The 18,505-nt window shown below is 41.1% G+C and overlaps 1 protein-coding gene across 2 annotated transcripts; it reads right to left on the reverse strand.

The window, feature by feature from the left end:
- Window positions 1-44: 44 nt before the first annotated feature.
- RB195_005201 (uncharacterized protein) lies at window positions 45-17,519 on the reverse strand (the record flags this gene model as incomplete). Of its 2 annotated transcripts, XM_064177557.1 has the most annotated exons (47): window positions 45-59; window positions 125-216; window positions 2,844-2,909; window positions 4,256-4,424; window positions 4,589-4,726; window positions 4,792-4,944; window positions 5,116-5,229; window positions 5,287-5,412; window positions 5,764-5,863; window positions 5,969-6,111; window positions 6,178-6,262; window positions 6,318-6,414; window positions 6,518-6,638; window positions 7,401-7,596; window positions 7,655-7,812; window positions 7,866-7,934; window positions 9,296-9,379; window positions 9,438-9,560; window positions 9,643-9,777; window positions 9,837-9,950; window positions 10,014-10,130; window positions 11,264-11,344; window positions 11,594-11,696; window positions 11,780-11,859; window positions 12,235-12,360; window positions 12,437-12,604; window positions 12,680-12,836; window positions 12,893-12,978; window positions 13,030-13,159; window positions 13,369-13,447; window positions 13,590-13,690; window positions 13,764-13,854; window positions 13,925-14,069; window positions 14,132-14,233; window positions 14,301-14,429; window positions 14,513-14,595; window positions 14,692-14,805; window positions 14,923-15,106; window positions 15,166-15,309; window positions 15,384-15,514; window positions 15,685-15,779; window positions 15,843-15,924; window positions 15,989-16,163; window positions 16,253-16,393; window positions 16,509-16,595; window positions 17,166-17,230; window positions 17,492-17,519. In XM_064177557.1, 47 exons carry the CDS (start codon window positions 17,517-17,519, stop codon window positions 45-47), a joined length of 5,322 nt encoding a protein of 1,773 aa, XP_064034681.1. The 2 variants fall into 2 exon arrangements, with proteins under 2 accessions (XP_064034681.1, XP_064034682.1); XM_064177556.1 differs by lacking the exons at window positions 45-59; window positions 125-216 and having other exon boundaries at window positions 2,821-2,909.
- Window positions 17,520-18,505: the final 986 nt, after the last annotated feature.

An 18,505-nucleotide genomic window follows, 5' to 3' on the forward strand; every position in this document is an offset into this window, starting at 1 on the left:
GGAACAGCAGAACAGCAGCAATTAGCCTCACAGATTATCAGAGATCAGCTGATCCACTGCTTCAAAGGGAAAATCCATGAACACCAACTTGTCGATGCCTTATGAAGAACAAAAAAGAACTAACACCAAGTCTGCTAACAGTCTTCTGTTGTTTTTTGTTGTTGCGGCGTCGTCGCGTCAGAACTTGGGGAATCAAAAGAGGTACTGTATCCTCCTCTCAAATATCCCTCCACTTCCTTCCCTGGAAGAAACTGCAATCGTATATAGGGAATATATCTTTAAAGAAAGCTCCTCAAATCCTCCGCTTAGCGTCTGGTAGAACGCTCCTCCTATGGTAATTCGCATATGACCCAACGCATCGAAACCCGTAAAGATAGTGAGCTAACTCGTCTGTCGCGGGTATGCACTCTTACTTTGTTTTCGTTTTTGGATTTCTACTAGTTATCCAAATGTGCTGCAGGCTTAAATATGTAGCCCGCTCAAGAAAATATGAAAACGTGTTCTAATAACCTTCTAACCCTACGTTTTCCTTATATACCGTGACTGCAAGTTCTTCTTACTCTGTTGGTTTGAAGACAGCACGCTACGAATCTGACGCGGTGTGGGTTCCCCAGGGGAGAGCTAGGGATGGGGATTGTAGATAGTAGGATCCGGGGCGGTTCCGCTCTCCGTAACCCCAAAACGGTGCGGGAACGGCGTTTGTTTCTGCGAGGTACGTTAGAGCTCTCCTCTATGTACACGCTCCGGTGCCCTCAGTTGCCTGTTCAATGGTTTCACTTGAATAGGCAAGCGAGAAGAACTCACTGTTTTCGACTTTCACGCAGCTGTACCTGGTGCACCGAAAGTGAAGTCGTCGTAAAAACGGCGTCTTCCAAGCCGTTTCTTTTTAAGTTAGGGAGAGACGCACGGAACCACGCCGGATGCTGCAATCTACAATCCCATCTCTAGCCTTCTCTGGGGAACTCATCCCATGTCAGATTCATGGTATGGTGCCTTTAAAGATGCTACGCTCCACCGCACGTTTCGGACCCAACCGCCTGCGCAATTGCGGCAAGCTTCAGGTCGTTTTGAGACGGTAAAAAAAGGTAAGAAAAAAGTTTCCACTGTTCTAGTAGGACGATTTTTTGCAAAGCGATGAACAATCTGTACATTGCACAAAATCGAGATGTGTAGGCATTTCATTTACAACTAGAGCCACATAATAAAATACCCAAGATAAAAATGGAACCGGAAAGTCTATTCACTATATTCTCAAACGCACGTCCTTATCACAGCATATGACAAAGAAATGTACCGAATAATTCAAGGCAAACAACAGAACAAGCTACTTCGATGAATGCACGAAAGAAGCACAACAAAAGCCGGCCGAGAATGAATGGAACAGTTGGCGAAATTTGAAAACAAAAGTCATTGTAGCTCACTTCAACGGTAGTTATAGATCAAAGGGAAAAATCACTAGTTTGACGGGAGAATGTTGACACCGGTCATAACAAAACACAACATTCATGCAATGAAAGGGAAAGATATGATCACAGAAACTGGCACAAACAGGCATCGAAAAGGTAAAGCGACATGATGAAAAAAAAAAAACGTAGCATAAATACGTCCAGTCAAACTTGATGAGAAATTGATAACATTGCACGACAACTCTTCTAGAAACTTATTCCGACTAGATATGCACAACTGACAGAAACGCATGTTAAATGGCAGCAATCTTGTTACAAAACTTTCAAGGACTAATCCAGATGCATGTTATCTTGTGCAAATATAAGTCGTAACTGTCTAATTCAGCTGAGAAAAAGGGGTGTAATAGTGGCTAGACGTACGCAAACTTTGCGTTGGGAAATAATCGTTCCGCTGGATTCGATAGTGTTTCTACAGCGTTCCTTTCTCTGTGCTGGTCAACTTAACACGCGCATCAACTCTACCAATATTCTTAAAGGGGAAATCGTGAGCGCATTATGGATACAGTACCACTAACCACTAGCTCATAACCCTTCTAATGACCATAAAATGCTTCGAGACCTGACAGAGAGATAAAAGTTCTAGAATGTGACCAGCTGTGTGGAAAATTTTATGTGCGGAGACCAATGGGTACGACCGTTTTATAATTTACTAATTTGCTTGGCCAATAGGCTCGAAACAAGGGCAGAGAATGAGAGCGCTAGCGTCTCGAGCGTTCACAGTCTCACCATGGTAAGAACATGAGGGTGGACCCATAACTATCTCGACTGGAACAGCTGATCAGTACAAACAGACCTGACCGATTCAAAACAAGTTGGGTTTCGAGTAATTCGAAATGTAGATTAGATGGTTTGGAAAAAATCAGGTTGAATCGAATGTGTATTGGCCAGACACGCTCCTTAACTGCTTCCTGCAAAACTGCGACCGCACAAATCCAGATAAAACACTACATGAGAACTAAGAGAAGACTTATTCCATACCAGTTAAATGCTAGAATAGATACTCTCTATCAATCCTCTCGAAGCTTGTACAGACCAACTCAGGAATGCAAAAGGAATAGCCAGAATAAAAAATTGATAAAATAGAAAAGAAATAGAAATAGATAAGAACGAAACCACTCACGAAAATCAAGAATTCAGCCAAAACAAAAATTGAAAATACCACGATAGGGATGTTTAGACAGAGTAATGCACACCGAGAAATATGCATTGGGATTCGATGATAGGTCTGCACAAAAACAAAGAGTATGCAAGTTAGCTATGAAATAGAAAATGTTTGCCTTGACAAGATCACCAAATGTTGCACTGAGCAAGAGTTTGTTTTCATCACGGGGTTTGCAATCGAGAAACCATTAGATCACGAGAAATGATGCAGACTACCAACTGCTTTTGCAGCTGCGATGCGCACACTCACATCTTCCGGATCCTTCAGGAGCAGCACAAGACCTGCAAAATAACGTACATCGCAATGCTTAATAGATAATGCTTTTGAAAATTGCTCAGTTATGTCCTAGAGGTCAAAAATCTTAGATATAACTCTGCTACTCCGAACTTTCCTCAAAAAAAAAGATTCCGCCACAAGAATTTAAAAAAGGATAATTTTTAACCAGCAAGTTTAGAAGCACATAATTTCAACTGCTAGAATAGGTACATAATTAGTGTTTACAGTCTTACAGTATTTGGCGCAATATCAACTTATAAATACAAAGTGTTTTAATTTCAGTCTACTTGTGGATAGTAGGTCAAGTGTGGACTAGTCTCGTGGAATGAACGACAGGTCAAAAGAGAGAAATGTTCATGTAATAACTAAAAAAGGAATTTAGAGGCATCACCCTACGAATCTGAGGTGGTACGGATTTCAGGTGGAGTATTCTTATACGGGATAGTAGATTATGGAGAGAGGGGTGATCCCGTCCATTTCTTCCTGATTGCCGTAAAAAACGGCCCGGAAATTGCGGCGCGTGCACAAATTTGGCGCGCTCAAATCGAACTTGTTGTAGAAATTAGCGCTCCGGAACGCTCGAAGCCTTACCTTTCGGACCGTTTTTTACGGCAATCAGGAAGAAATGGACGGAATCATCCCCTCTCCATAATCTACTATCCCGTATACGAATACTCCACCTGAAATCCGTACCACCTCAGATTCGTGGGATTATGCCTTTAAGTACCGTGTGATACTGTGCGCAGAAGAAGCCGAAGGAAACAATAAAAACAAAAAGTTCAACAGATCAGTAAGTGTACAAGAGTGTATAGTGTACTGTATATAAATGTATATTTGTAACGCACACATTACTGAAAAGGGGCGGGTGTAGTGTAGCGGTTAGAGGTTCCGCTTCCTGCACGATCGATCGGAGGTTCGAATCCGCCCTAGTGCTCACCAAGCCTTTCATCCCTCCGGGGTCGATAAATTGGTACCAGACTTGTCTGGGAGGATAAAAGCACTGACTTGACACATCGGCTAGCCACCGCAAGTCATTGTATGGGTCAGATACACGTTCGTAAACCTCAAACGATTCTAAATTGAAGTGCACGTGGTGGCGCATCCCAAGCGGATTGATTAACGCCAGAAACTTTATCCTTTATCCTTAACATTACTGGAAAATTTGTGCACAAATCTCATCGCATGGACCGATTTTAAGCAACCCTTGCCCAAAGACACCATTGAAGTCATCAGAAGAAAAACGACGAGCAGCAATTTAAAACCTTGAAATTCTCCTCCTAACAATAATAATGGGAACGAATAAAACTCCTTTAGATCTACAAAAACTTAGCTTAAGAAGTAAAAGACCTACTAGAAAAGATGAGGTCCTTGCTGATGGTAGCTCGAAGCTGCGGAGTGAGAACACCTAACATATGACCAGTGAGAAGTGCTGCATTTGCTCGAATTCGTGCATTCGAACTTTTGAAGTAGTTGCTGCACGTTAACGCGTACTGATTCACTCGATCAGGAAACGACAACGCCTGAAATATCAGCGCTTGAAAAATTCCGCTTAATTTTTGTTAACATGATTAGATATATGAACATTAGCGATTTTCACAAAGTGATTGGAAATAATTTCAAAGCGCGAGAAATCTTTCCCTTCTCTTTCATTCGGAAGTAAAATATTACATAGTATAAAACAAACCAAAATGCTAGCGAGATCCCGTTGCACAGCAGAATAACTGGCAGGCGGACGGCAACCCTTCATTTCACGTTCGATTATGGACGAAAACGTTCCCACGCCGAGCAAGCTGTGAACTTGATTGAGAGTCGTACTGCATGCCTAAAATAAGCCGCTTTTAACTTGGAGAAATGCGGTGAATTGTCCTGGCCATACAACAAACTTACATTTCTCACGTCTTCACTTTCGTCGTTCAAATGAAGTAAGACAGCAACAATATTGGCGTGAAGGTGAGCCATAAATTCCTCGTTATTGCTATCAGCCCTCGCACCCAACCCACCAAAAAGGCTAAAGGACGCGGCGCGAAGAGGAGCCGACTCCTTGAACAGCAAAATGTTCAGTCAATGAAAGTGATCGGTGTTCAGACCACTTTCAATCAATACAGAAACTCGAGTAGACGACTATACACAAGAAAAATCCGAAAAATAAAAAAAAAACAGATAGAGAACTTGAACTATTTCGTAACAACGTAACAAAAACAGCAACAATACCTTCTCAAAGCAAGGACGAATTTTCAGTAACACTTGGCGAAGTATGGAATGGAGTTGAGTATCGTTAGTTCGAGAAACAAGTTTATTCAGAGCAATAATAGATTCCATTGCAACCTATGAACATGAGATACTAATACAATAGATCAATGGACACAGTAGCATCTTACTAACCGTATCGTTTTTGTCGCCCAGATCATCAAGCCCGCCCATTGCAGCCTCGACAGCCACTCCAGCAAATCTCGCAGCAATTGCTTCAGAAGAACATTCCGATAGCTCGCCAAGTCCACGCACACACAGCTGAAGGTAGTACTAGTACTAGTTCATGAAAGAAGGAGCAGTTTTTACTAGTATGATGAAACATGAATGTGAAATTGTGTAATAGAAATGATATATAGTAGTACACTGAAGCAAAATAACCATTTATGGTTTAAGCAATAGCAGTGATATTTATTTGATTGATTTTCAAAAAAAAAAAATCAATTCAAAAAAGTAGCAACATATGATTTATGATGCAGTAATACAAGAAGTATTTTCTTAAAACGTGATCCTGCTGAGACATTCTAAATTTTTAAGTTCATGACAGATGGGAATAATAGAGATTTTCACGGCATCAAACGAGAAAATATGATTGCTTGAACGAATACAGACCTTTCGAATACGAAGACTCTGATCGGTAAGGGAATTTTCTAACAACCGCACACAGTCAATCAATAACTTCTCGTTAAAGTCTCCATTAGAATCTGGGGATCTGAAAAAGTTAATGAAGTGAAAGTGTTTGATGCAAAAAGTCTGTTGTGTAACTGAATGATATCCTTGGACTGTGCCATTACTGTACAGCGCACAAACTACTTACTTTCGCACAAGCGCCGATGACACGATGACAGCCGTAAGTCGAATTGGTTCTCTCTCACTGTTAGCTTTCTCCATCACAGATCTAGCCAGTGGGTCTACCCAGTCAGGGCGATGTTCCACAAGTGAACGTACTAGCACTGTAATCTGAAAAGAAAAGACGACATCGATTAAACTTGAAGATGTTGATTTCGGAAAACCGTTAAGTCGTACTGCGTCTATGAACATCTCACGATCTAGGCACTCCGTCCATCCACGAGCCTGATTCATGTCCTCAATAACAGCTGATGTATGAGTTCTGAACTGCTAGTCATTATTTATTGACAAAAGAACTATTAAAGGTTAGTTGTTACCTTAAAAACAACGTTTTGAGGCCTGCGACAGCTATGCCTGCCGGTCGTTCTGCAGACCTCCTCAGCTCAGGAGTAATAATCAAAGGCTGTTTTGACCCTTTAAAAAATTCATTTCAAGCTCTCATTTACATATTGGGCAGGCTAAAACTTTGGAAGAAGTTTCGAAACGTTTTGAAAGTTTGTAAATGTCGTCTGCGTACCATCTTTGTTTTCCTTGACAACCACAGGAAACTGTGTGTCAGATACACTACAAATCATATGGAACAGAGCAGCAAGAAGTAAAGGAACTCTTTCGTTCAAGGACCATTCTGGTTCACCATTCTGAAAGTAGGGATTGTTCTTGTACTGAGAGTGGAGCAGACACGAACTGATAAATTTTCTCTTCTCTTGACTTCTTGACCTTCTCTAGACACTACTCATGGGAACGAGGAAAAAACAAAATGAAGGGGAAAGAAGAACACATAATAAAGCATTGCAGCAGCTGTTGAGCTAGGTAAATCATAATCTTTCACAAGTTCTTTTTTTCATACATAATTGAGCCGTCGGTCCCTATACGTAAAATGAGTAGGAGTGAGAGATATGTGCTTAGAAAAAAACATCTTGATAGTTTGCGCGAAAGTTTTCCGAATAAAATTGAAAATATAAGCCTAGTGGCCGAAAGCAAACACTAAAGGACATATCAGAAGAAAACTAGGAATGAGTCACACATAATTCATCGAGTAACCTGAAAAGCAACTGTGGTGGACTTTTTGAATCGTTTTCATGACATGGATAATGTGTGAAGCAAAAATTTGAAAAGTACAAATAATAGGCGAAAGCGAACGATTTAGAACTTCTAACAAAACATGTGGTTTTTTTCTGGCAATCCACTTCTATTCGACTGTGTTAGCCGCTTAGTTTGCCCTGCGATGGACTACATAAAAACGCAGTATCTTGAGTATTGCCCATGTTCGACTGTCTTTAAATCTCGGCATGTTGAAACGTAAAGCAGTATCTTGATTAATAACTTTTCCAGTTTTTTTTTTTTTGAGTAAGAAAAATGTGTTAAAAGTAGACTGTAAAGATAGAGAACCTCCCACCAACCTTGACCACTTCCGCTATCGCAGAGGTGTACTGACATGGCTCAACGTGCACAATTTTCACTGAGCTGCCACCTCCAGTATCCATGACATCGTACGGTTGTTCTAATGCGCCAGCTAACAACTCCAACAGGTAATCTAGCGTGGGTGTGAACAGAGTTCGCTCACGCGACACGCATTCCCATGCATCAAGTAACTGGCTAAAAATATCGAAGTGAAACGAATAATTAAGAAGAATATCCAAGAAGAACTACATACACAGAATATGGCAACGGCTGCCTCAGCATAACGTCGCAGACAACCGTCTGTTGATGAGCTGCAAACGCAACTAAAGCTGTCAGGAGATCAGTGTACGTTTGCACGCATGAGTGCACTTCCGGCAAGCGAGCGAGGATTGTGGTGACAAGCGTGTCGGCCTACAAAAGGTAAATAGCTGTTCTTCTACCCTATCGTAATAAAAAAAACAAACTTCATGAACAAGTGCAGCTCCACGACAGGTGAGCGAATGCGTCAGGAGTTGAGCAGCAGCAGAAGAAACCTTCAAGAAAATGAAATCTTGTTTAATAAATGTTTTTACTGCATTTTCTACTGCGATTTGTTGAATAAGTGTTTTTCTTGAATATCACCAAAAGTTCTAGATTTTCAAGCACTCTTCATTAACGAATGAGAACAACAATGACTTAGTATAATAACCCAAAACAAGTGTGTAATGAAAAGAAGTGTTGAGGAGAGGTGTCTTTTCCATCAGCTGTGGCCGCGTATGATTTCTTGCATTTCTGAACACGAGATCCAAATGCTGCATAAATCATTGACGGGAAAACAATGATCACCACGTGAAGTCCTTATTATTATTCGCAGATGGGCTACAATTTTGTGTTCATCAAACTATATTCACATTCATCATCATATTGCATGATGTCAAAGTAGAGAGGGTAGGAGTAGGATAATGAAATCACTTTCCTGGGAAGAAAGGGGCATACGTGTTGATGGAAGATTTCTCTCGAACTTTCGTTTCGCGGACGACATCGTTCTCTTTTCGAGCAACACCAATGAAGCAGAAACGATGCTCAACAAATTGAACGAGGCAGGAAAGGAAATAGGACTGCGGATGAACAGAAAGAAGACACAGTTCATGAAGAACGCCTACTGCGAGGACGGAGGAGTACAACTTGAAAGCTCCCAAATCGTTGAAACGTCGTCATACATGTACCTCAGACGTTCTATGAACATGGAAAACGACTTGAAGGAAGAACTGAACAGAAGAATGAGAGCAGCGTGAGCAGCATTCGCAGCCGTTAGGAAAGCTACGGACCAACTGACGGACCAAGATCTCTGTTCGACTCGACAGTTCTTCCTGCGCTCTGTTACGCAGCGAAGACGTGCGCAGACACCGCTGCCACGTCTAGGAAGCTACTTACTTCCCACAGAGCCCTTGAGGGATGTGTTCTGAAATTTAACAGGCGCACACAACACCTAGACGGTCTTCGCAGCTCCGACTTAAGAGGAATGTCCCGTCTTCGCGACGCAGCGAAATATGTATCGAAAGCAAAACACAGATGGGCCGGTCACATCATGAGAAGAATCGACGATAGATGGACTAAAAGAACGCTAGAGTGGATCCCAAAGGACGCTAAACGCTCCCGAGGGAGACCGCCAACGAGATGGGGTGACGTGTTCGCTGCACGGATGGACCAGCTGAGGGCTCAGTTGGATACGGCTCAAGGACCTCATCAACGTCACTCACGAAACTTGAGAACATCTTGGATTACAATGGCGAGGGAACGAAACGAGTGGAAGAAATGCTGGGCCCCGCACGTCCAGTGAAGAAGGGCCATCTAAGTATCCAAGTAAGTAAGTAAAGTAGAGAGATTTTCATACGTAAACAAACACTAGCACTACCTGACTCTGACGATCTGTCATCATCTCAAACAGCGCAGACAGATAAGTTTGCATCTGGCATTGGGGTAAACGAGCTTCGATAACCTTAATCATGGCATGAACTTTTTTCAAAAATAGGAAAAAGAATTCAATGCAGCCCTACCTCCGCCATTTTCCTCACTGCTTTCTTAGCATCGTTAGCATCGAGACGTCCCTCGTTGTTCAGATAGTTTTTAGCAAAGTCGTCGATTCGGAACAAACTTGAGTCGACGTGGACGCCATGGCCCTGGAATCCATAACCCACCATATTCTTTAACCAATCCATATTCCCTAATCAACGCCAGATAACGGCACAAATAAAACCGTACTTTATATGCATTGGCCAGACGGAATGCATAATGAATAGCTGCCAATGACTGATGACGTACAAGAGCCAATGAATCGACTAATCTCGGGGATAACCGAGCCAAAAGCGAAGAGAGTGGACCAAAATCGCTAGCAATCTGAAATTAAGCACCAACCCAGTCCTGCCATTAGGTCTATCACTTTAAAATCGACTCACGCCGATAGCTATATCCTCAGCTCTATCCAAGTACACCCGCAACACCTGTACGGTTGCATCGATTGATCTGCTCCGTTCGTGTTCTGCCAGTTTGCCGTAATACGGTTGAAGCATCTATATTGGCCAAATTGAATAACAGACAAATATCATTATCGATATAATATCGTTGAAAATAACCTTCAGTATGAGTGTCACGGTGGTGACAGTCGGTCGCATTTCGACTACGGCCTCTAGTGCGTTAGTGTATTGGGTTACTGTAGCATCCATGATAGTTGCAGATTCATCATCATCGATCTCAAGATAATTCTATCAAGTGTAAGCTGACAGATATTTGTAGATGAGGAAATGAAGATATTAGTACGGGAAATATTCAGCCCTCAGCGTCCTTTCTACTACAACACTACTTTCTACAGCAGATTAGAGGTATAGCGAAAATTAGTCACCTAGAAAAACATGACTGATCTCGTTTGTTAGCGAAAATAAAGAACAAAATTAGTTGAAATAATCATATTCTTTGCGTAAACGCGCAAATACAATATTTTAAAAAGGAGCTGAAACAATTCTCAATTGTCTACCGTCAAAAGCATTGGAGAAATCTCGTGATTGCCTTCTTTTTTATATTCTCTGACAGTATTCACGTAGCTATGTCCAGCATCAAATTTAAGGCATAAACAACTTTGTTGTTAGACTAGACTTTTTGTTGTTTGTTTTTGCTAAATGTTTATCATCAGTCCCTTTCTATTACGAAATAAGTGATGTGACCATAGTTACACTTCCGCTGTACACTGTAGCATAGGGACTATAATAGTTCTCCTCTTTTCTGCTATGTGGTATAGCGTGGCATATAAACAAAAACGATTGAACAGCTGACTGAGGACATTTCACATATATTTGTTTGTATTCCTTTTCTGCAGATTTGTTTAGCTGAGAACCGTTTGATCCCTACTACTTTGACTACTGTGTGACTGCTATTAGTAAATGTTTTTAAAACTGAATATGCGTATGCGTATCACCGAGTGATTTTAATACGATGTAATTCATAGAACGATCACCTTCCTAATCAATACATGAACCCAGCAACCGAAACCTTCCTAATCACAAGGACTTTTATAGTCGAAAACAATGAATAGTGAGCTATTCGAACTCAAATTATGAATTTCTATCGATTTCTAGAGACAGTGTGCAATTTTGAAGAATTTTGTTATTGTCAAAATATGTACAGGATATGTGCAAAACGCTACAACAAAGATAAGAAAGAATGGCCGAAGAAATTTACATAACTTAGTGTTATAAAGCAGAAGCATGAAAAAGACCGAATGCAGTGTGCACAGGCAAAGGAAAAATGTTGCAAAGCATGAGCAGTATCAATTAGTGTTAGAGTAGTTAGCGTGTGGAATAAAAGATTGGAAAGAGGCAAACGAGCATACCTTCTTCGTGCCGATACGACTACTTGAGGACGTGAATGAGGAAATCGACGTCGACGCGTAATCGAACAGATCATATGCCAACTAAAAGAAAGGGGAGTGATAGGTGGACAAGCAAAGCTTTTCTTCAAAATAAGGCATCGCGACTACTGTAATTCATAAGTTCGAAGCTACTTGCAATGAAGGTGCAATAGGAGATTGTCACGAAACCTTTGCAAGTGATTAGGGACAAAAAACCCAAGACCGCACACCACTGCATCCCTTGCTCAGCAAGAAGTTATTTTTTTCAATAAAAAAAGCAACGACTATGAGCAAGAAATTAGGTGTCCTCACCGTTTTGAGCCCACTCTTCTCGCGACACATCGGCAGTATGTACTGCGTTAACACTCGACCCAATTCCCACGTATCATCGTCATTAAGGGGTGGCTCCAGTCGACTTAAATGTAAAATGTTAACAATTCCATAGGAAAAGGAGAAAATAAGAGGAAAAAGGGTAATAAGTGCAATAGCAAAACTAACACAAGAGCTGCCGCAGCTTTAGCTGCAAGGAGCCGCAACGAGCTAGACAACATTTCGGGTGTTTCACTTTGTACATAGTCCTGTAACATCAAAATTACACTAAGCTTAAAGATATCTAACAAGTAAGAACCCACTAAATTTCAAATTACATATTTCATCTCAAAATGGAAAATCACTACTATTAATGAAGGATGAGGCAAAAAATGGTGTGCAGTACAAAAACGTCTGATTCCTTTTCACTACCATCCAAGTTCGTGGAACAACTATAGTCGGGTCGCAGTGACATGAAGCACGGTGCAGTCGCGAAAGCGGGTGCGATCGAAAAAAAAGCGGGACAATGGAGATAGCGGTTGGAATCGTCATCGAACATCGAACATGAACCATTTAATAAAACACTGACGGCTGCTATCTAATCGAGGAAAAGCTAACCAAGACCAATTATCAAATGCTACCACCTTGATGTATCCAATCAATTCATTCCGAGCCTCGAAGCGATACTCTCCTGGAAGTCTTGTGGGGTGAACCGAGATGGCGATAAGTCTCATCGTTTCAAGCATAGCTTCACGAACTACAGTCTCTTGCTGAACAAGAAAACTGTAGACTAAGTCTTCTTGAAAAGAACTAGAAGATTTTCAACAGAAAAAACAAAATATGCACTTTGGTGTTGGCGAAGTAATGTCGCAAGAAAGTGATTATTGTCTGTTGTAGACGTTGCGTAAGAGTGTCAAGAGGGCAAGCCTGCACAACATATCCATAGCTGAGCATGAGAGTAGCTCGGAGCAGGACCATTTCTGTGTCTGTGTACTGGCGGATCGGCATGGCATCCTACAACGAAAAAATAAATCACAGAAACAAAGAGAGCACACCAGAAAAGAAAAAGAAGTTTCCTACAAACCACACCTTTATGAAGCCAAAGAAGCCACTGCTTCTTTTTGCATGTTCCCATTTCGAAACGTTCTCTAGCTCAACAAGAACTAGATCAGTGTGGGTCGCTGCGCATGCTCCAACTCCCCTCGCACATCCTTGTCTCTCGGTGGGGATGTTGTGTTGCGTGGATCTACAACAATACAATTTTGTAAGAAAAATCGCTTCCTAACTCATCACAAAGCTTACTTGAACATCAACATTAGATGATCAACAACAAATGACTTGAGTGCTATTTTTGACAGTGCTGTACCAAGACATCGCAAAAGAAAAGCCTAAAGTGGTGTTACTTCAAGTCCGAACAGCAACCATGACATCACGAATACCTTCTCGTCGGGATAGTCCTTGTACAAATCCAGTTGTTTTCCCATGACCGCTGCCAAACTCATTCGCCACTCTCCATCTACCACCACGGACATACAAGCTGACAACAATTCTAGGCATGCCTCATGCCATCTGAAAAAACCGAATTGGTGCTATTTTCTGCGGAAAAATAGTGCCCAGTCTCTTTAGCAGCCTTCTTCTAAGCGGCTTGATCACTTTACTGATATTCTCTCAAAAGCAGAGTTTATAGGAGTTCCAATCTCGTTCCACGTACTCGTGCCAAAATGTGGGCAGGACATATAGTTAATAAAATTCCGAAGAAACTTTAAAGACAAAATGACCTCGCTATTCTTCGACCTCGTAGTTCTACGGCAGGTGAAGACTCGCCGGTTGGACTTGGAAGAGACCCACTGCACACTTCTAGAAGCAGCAATAAATTATTGAAAGATCGTTATAGTTTTTCCGCCCCAGTTTTACAAAAGCCGCTTCACCCTGCATCAAACTGGATTGAGCATTTATTTAGTGTATTTAGAGCATTTATTGAGAATTCTGTGTGTCTTACCATCCAGTAGTGAATCTATTCGCTCAGACCACTTCTCTAGCACCTCAGTGATAGCCGGATTGAACCAAGAACTTAACGCACGCATCAAGCCGTAGCCTTCTCTGAACAATCAATATCTGGGTATGAAACTAAAGACTTTATAAGCCATCCACGGATCCATAAAACACGAAGAACCTTGCTCTTCTCGCGAGAAGCCCATTCAGCGGCGCATTACACAGGCAAACGAATAGTCTAGCAAGTACAGCGTGGTTACCAGCAACTCGAGCTGAAGAGAGAAAATGAGAAATAACAAGCAAGATGAAGATCAAGCCAACAACAATGTCATATCCACTAACCGTTGTCAAACCCTGTTTCAAAATCTAGCTCTCTTCCAGCTTCCACCTCTCTTGCTACCAAAGTTCTGAGACATTTACAGATGTCTCCAACCACTGGAAAGTAGCGCTCCATGCATATAAACTCGAATAGATACGGCCATAGTAACTGAAACGAGGTTCAAGATGTCAGCAGTAATATTTAACTGTAAAATTCGATTTGAGAGCTACCTTATTTGCACATATGCAAGTGCTAGCAATGGTACTCAGCGCCTGACCACACTGAGTTCGTAACTGGTTGGATCCAGCCACATCAGCATCGACTCGACGTCCCTGCAAAGAAGGACCAATCACTCACTGTGAGCAGGGCGATTAATATCCACTGCAATAATCACGTTACCTGAGTTTCTTGTTCAGTAGGAAGCACAAGGTTACGAACTAAAAAAGCTATAACATGATCGCCACCCTCAGCATCCACATATGCATGATCGGACAATGCCACACATAATTGAACGACAGCACGTTTCACCTACAAAAAAAACTTCTATCTCAAATCATGTTCCGCTATCGAACCTTGTTACCAATGCTAGAGTCACAAAGGAAAACCTTTACCTTTGTAGTGGCCACATTTTCCGGAGCTAATAACTTTCTCAGACCCATCATTAATAACGACTTCTTGTCCTCCATGTACTGACCTAGAGGTTCGCCATAAGTAGTGTGAAAAAGAGTGAAATAACCTCACCCAGAAACAATATATGTTGGCCATGTTCGATGTTTTTGAAATAAGTTACCTGCAGAATTAAGAAGATGACGTAACACATTTATAGCACCCAATTTCTGCATGTCAACAACGCTTTGTATTTTGTGCAGCAGGTAGTATACAATCTTGTCAGCGAAACGTGAAGCTAAACCCAAACTAGTAACCGAAACGTGAAGCTAAACCCAAACTAGTAACACAAAACACATGTAAGTAGGAAATTCAAAAACTAGAAAAAACGAAAAAGAAAATGTAAAAAATGTACCTGCAACATGGAAACACCGGAATGCTTCGCTGTGATTCTTGATGGCCATAGGGGTTAAAGCTGTAGATGTATCATCAGGATCAAGGCACGCATTTGGAAAAAGTGCATTTAACACATCTTCAACATATGGCTCAAGAGGACACGCTTCGTTAGCACATGTCGCTTCGAGAAAACGACAAACTGCCTGAAGCAAACAAAGGGTTAACTATGTAGAAAAAAATGGTCGGAAAGGTCAAAAAATACCTTAGTGATGGTGTGCTGTTCCGTATATGCTTTCTTATACAATCCCAATATAGTGTTCACAAGTTTTTTGAGATCGTCCACTACTTTTTCAGGTCGAATCATCAAACATAGTTCGCCGATACATTCACCAGCTTCAGCACGCGTCTGAGAGGACACATTGGTCAAATATGCTCTAAGTAAACGAGGCCACTTAGCCATTGATGAGGTTTGTAACTTACTTTTGGATCCTTGCTGTACATCCAGTTGAAGACAACTTCATAAATGGCTTCAGCTTGGTCTGTGTATGTAGTTCTGCTCAACATTGTATGGCGATCTATTTCGTGGTCATGATTCGGAGAGGAATTGATAACTAAAATTAAGCTAACTAAACAGTTAAGTTGCATTCTCTTTACCAGAAAGAGGGACAATCGCAACAAAAAAAAAATGAAAAAAAAAAGTTTCTAGTGGAGTACGTGAAACAGTTGGTATCAGAATTGAATCTCTGTAATAAAAATACGGCACAGTACGTGGAAAATCCACCTTCTAAATCTTGCTCATCAGCTTCCTTTGGCCTCTCTGTTTCGCATTCACGAACAGCTTCACAAAAGGCGCAAATCGCACGAGTCCAAGCCGATCTTCAAAATCAAATAAATAATAAAGAGGAAAGGAGAGAATTCCAACGATAACAACTAAGGTACCTGAGAGAATCATTGCGAACATGGCTTAACAAAGGAACAGTTCTAGACAGAATATCAGTAAGGAATGGCACTAATCCAAATGCTTAAACGAATATATCAAATGTTCTAAAGAATATGAATTTAAAAGGACAATCTGCAAAACCCACGATTGTGTTCCGCTATAGTTGCCATTGTCAGGACAATATAGCGATGAGGACTTGTGGTTAATCCTGGCGGGAACTTCTGCAGAACGGCATCTAGTACATGAGTCACAAAACGAGGAGTCTTCGCTAATGTCACAAGAACGTTCTTCGCTGCATCAGCCCAATCCGTGTCAGCATCCTGAGTGTTATAAGGGATTCACGAAAACAAGCAGAAATCTTAGTGGAAATAATGGTATGATTTAGGAAACAGGGTGAAATGCTGATTACCTTACTAGTCATCGTCATTTCTTGTGTTGCAAGATTGATGATGAGAAGTACCAACTGTTCATCGAGTTCACTGACAATTTTCGCATCCGACACAACATTGTCAATCGCAATCAAAACAAATGCCTTACATGATGGTGATAACTAAACAGAGCTGAACTAAACAGATTTCAATAAAGAGGTACGAAATGGAAAAGGCTTGCTCAAATCCCTGCTACGGATGCAAGAACTACTTGAGGACCAAAGAGGATTAACTGACCTTAGGGTTTTGTAACAAATAGTGATGACAAGCGGTGAGTAGGGTGTTCGGTTGATGAATGCCAATGGACTTCAAAGCATCACTTACCTAAAGTTTGTTTATTCAGCAGTCAATGCGCATAAGTAAAAAGATTTAGGGAAAGAGGAATAGTTTCGTTTTCTTCTACAAACTTATATGGAGGCGGTAATTGAAAAGAGATTACAATTGGAGCGATAAGTGTTGGGAAGAAAGCGAAGTGATTTAGGGTTCGCAAGTTTCGTTTCCTCGCGGCATTTTTGGAAAATTTCACCTTTTCTGATAAACAAGTTTTTCAGCCTCTTTTTGTCTTCGTCCAGTTTTTGAACCTTAACTGAACTTCTAGCTCTCCAATCTTTAATTCAAATTTCTTAGTATGAAAAAAGTGTTGGATCCGCTTGTACAAAAGAAACACATTTCGCGAACATTCTAAAACCACAGCACAACGGTTCGACTAAGCGGAGGAGGGGACATTAGAGCGTTACCACTCCTTCGGACATTCCTCTCTATCAGTTTGGTCGAAAATAACTAGAGGAAGATCACTGTACACGTGTTAATGAGAATTTAATACCAAATGCTAGTACTCAGTATTTACATAGTGAGTGAAAGACGGCAAAACAAACTAATTTCGCAACTGCATACCTCATTTTTTATTTCATCAGATCCAAAATATGTGGAAGAGCAGTCCAACAGCGAGGAGATCAAGTCTAGAAAACCGAATTCAGAGGTTGCATGAGAACATCGATTGATTTCTCCATCCACCATTGTTGGAAGAGTGAGCAGGCAACGCTTACATGATACTTTTCGTACGCATTTGTCGCATTCGCACATATTCGCATGATTTGCGACGGAATAAATTTCAGTTTAGAAATCGATCGAGATGCTTCGTGTCACAAGAAGAAACTTATGCATACGAAAATATCAACACTGTGAAAAGACAAAAGGAGAATGTCTCTCGGCTGACTCACCTCCTAAGCTCTGCACTTGCGCAACCATAACAAAAATCCGCGTTGCGAGGATGAAACTTCGATAAACTGATCACATTGACAGATGTGAACCGTCACAATGGCTTTGTGCACACACCCACACACCTTGAAATGCAACGCAGGATGTACTTTAACAAGACTTACTGCAAAATTAAGGAGCAAAAACGCCAAAAGAACACGCATGGGAGCTGCGATGTGATAAGAAAAACTACCACCTTGATACAGCGCTAGCAGTGAGACAATCTACTGTGATGGAGAACATGGGAAATTTTCATGCTTACTCACACATCTTTGTATGAATACACGAAAAGATGACATCTATAACTGGAAGTGATTTGGATGAGTTTCCATACGAATAATTCCGAAACATAAAATAAAATAATATAAAATAAAGCGAGTACATGCGGTTCCAAGCGTATTTAGTTCATGAGTAAAAGAAAGAAAGAGAAGGCGAGAATCTAAAAGAGTCATGGAGGAAGTCCGCTCCCGGGTCGATCAAAAGGTAACAAAGCGGTGACCGAAAAAAAGAGAAATGTTTGCAAAAGCAAGAAGAGGATTAAAATCATCGGAAATCCTCGGCACCTGAGTCGAATCGTCAATCTATGTGGCGCAATAAGCATCAATATTTTCCAGGGTGACCTTTTTGTTGTGAGACCCTGTAGTAAGAGAATTCCACACAATCATACGCTCTGATGACATCTCCGCGCCCCATACTCAAAATTTCTCCTCCCAGTGTTTTGCTTTGAAATAGGTTTTCTCCTGAGTTTTGTTGAACAAAATTGTATACTTTCCTATATCAAGCACCAATTTTTGAGAATAAGCGCTCATGGAGTACCTAGTCGAAGTTCTCTTTAAAGGCTTATACTTAACGAACAGTAAATCTTGAGTTTTTCTACCCTCGGACTAAGCAGTAACTGAGGGTTTTATCTAATCTGTCTGGGAATCGATCATAGAAACGTTTCGATCTCTCATCTTTTTTTCAGATCAGTCGCTGTT

This window comes from Necator americanus, chromosome I, assembly GCF_031761385.1.
Source record: "Necator americanus strain Aroian chromosome I, whole genome shotgun sequence".
NCBI lineage: Eukaryota > Metazoa > Nematoda > Chromadorea > Rhabditida > Ancylostomatidae > Necator > Necator americanus.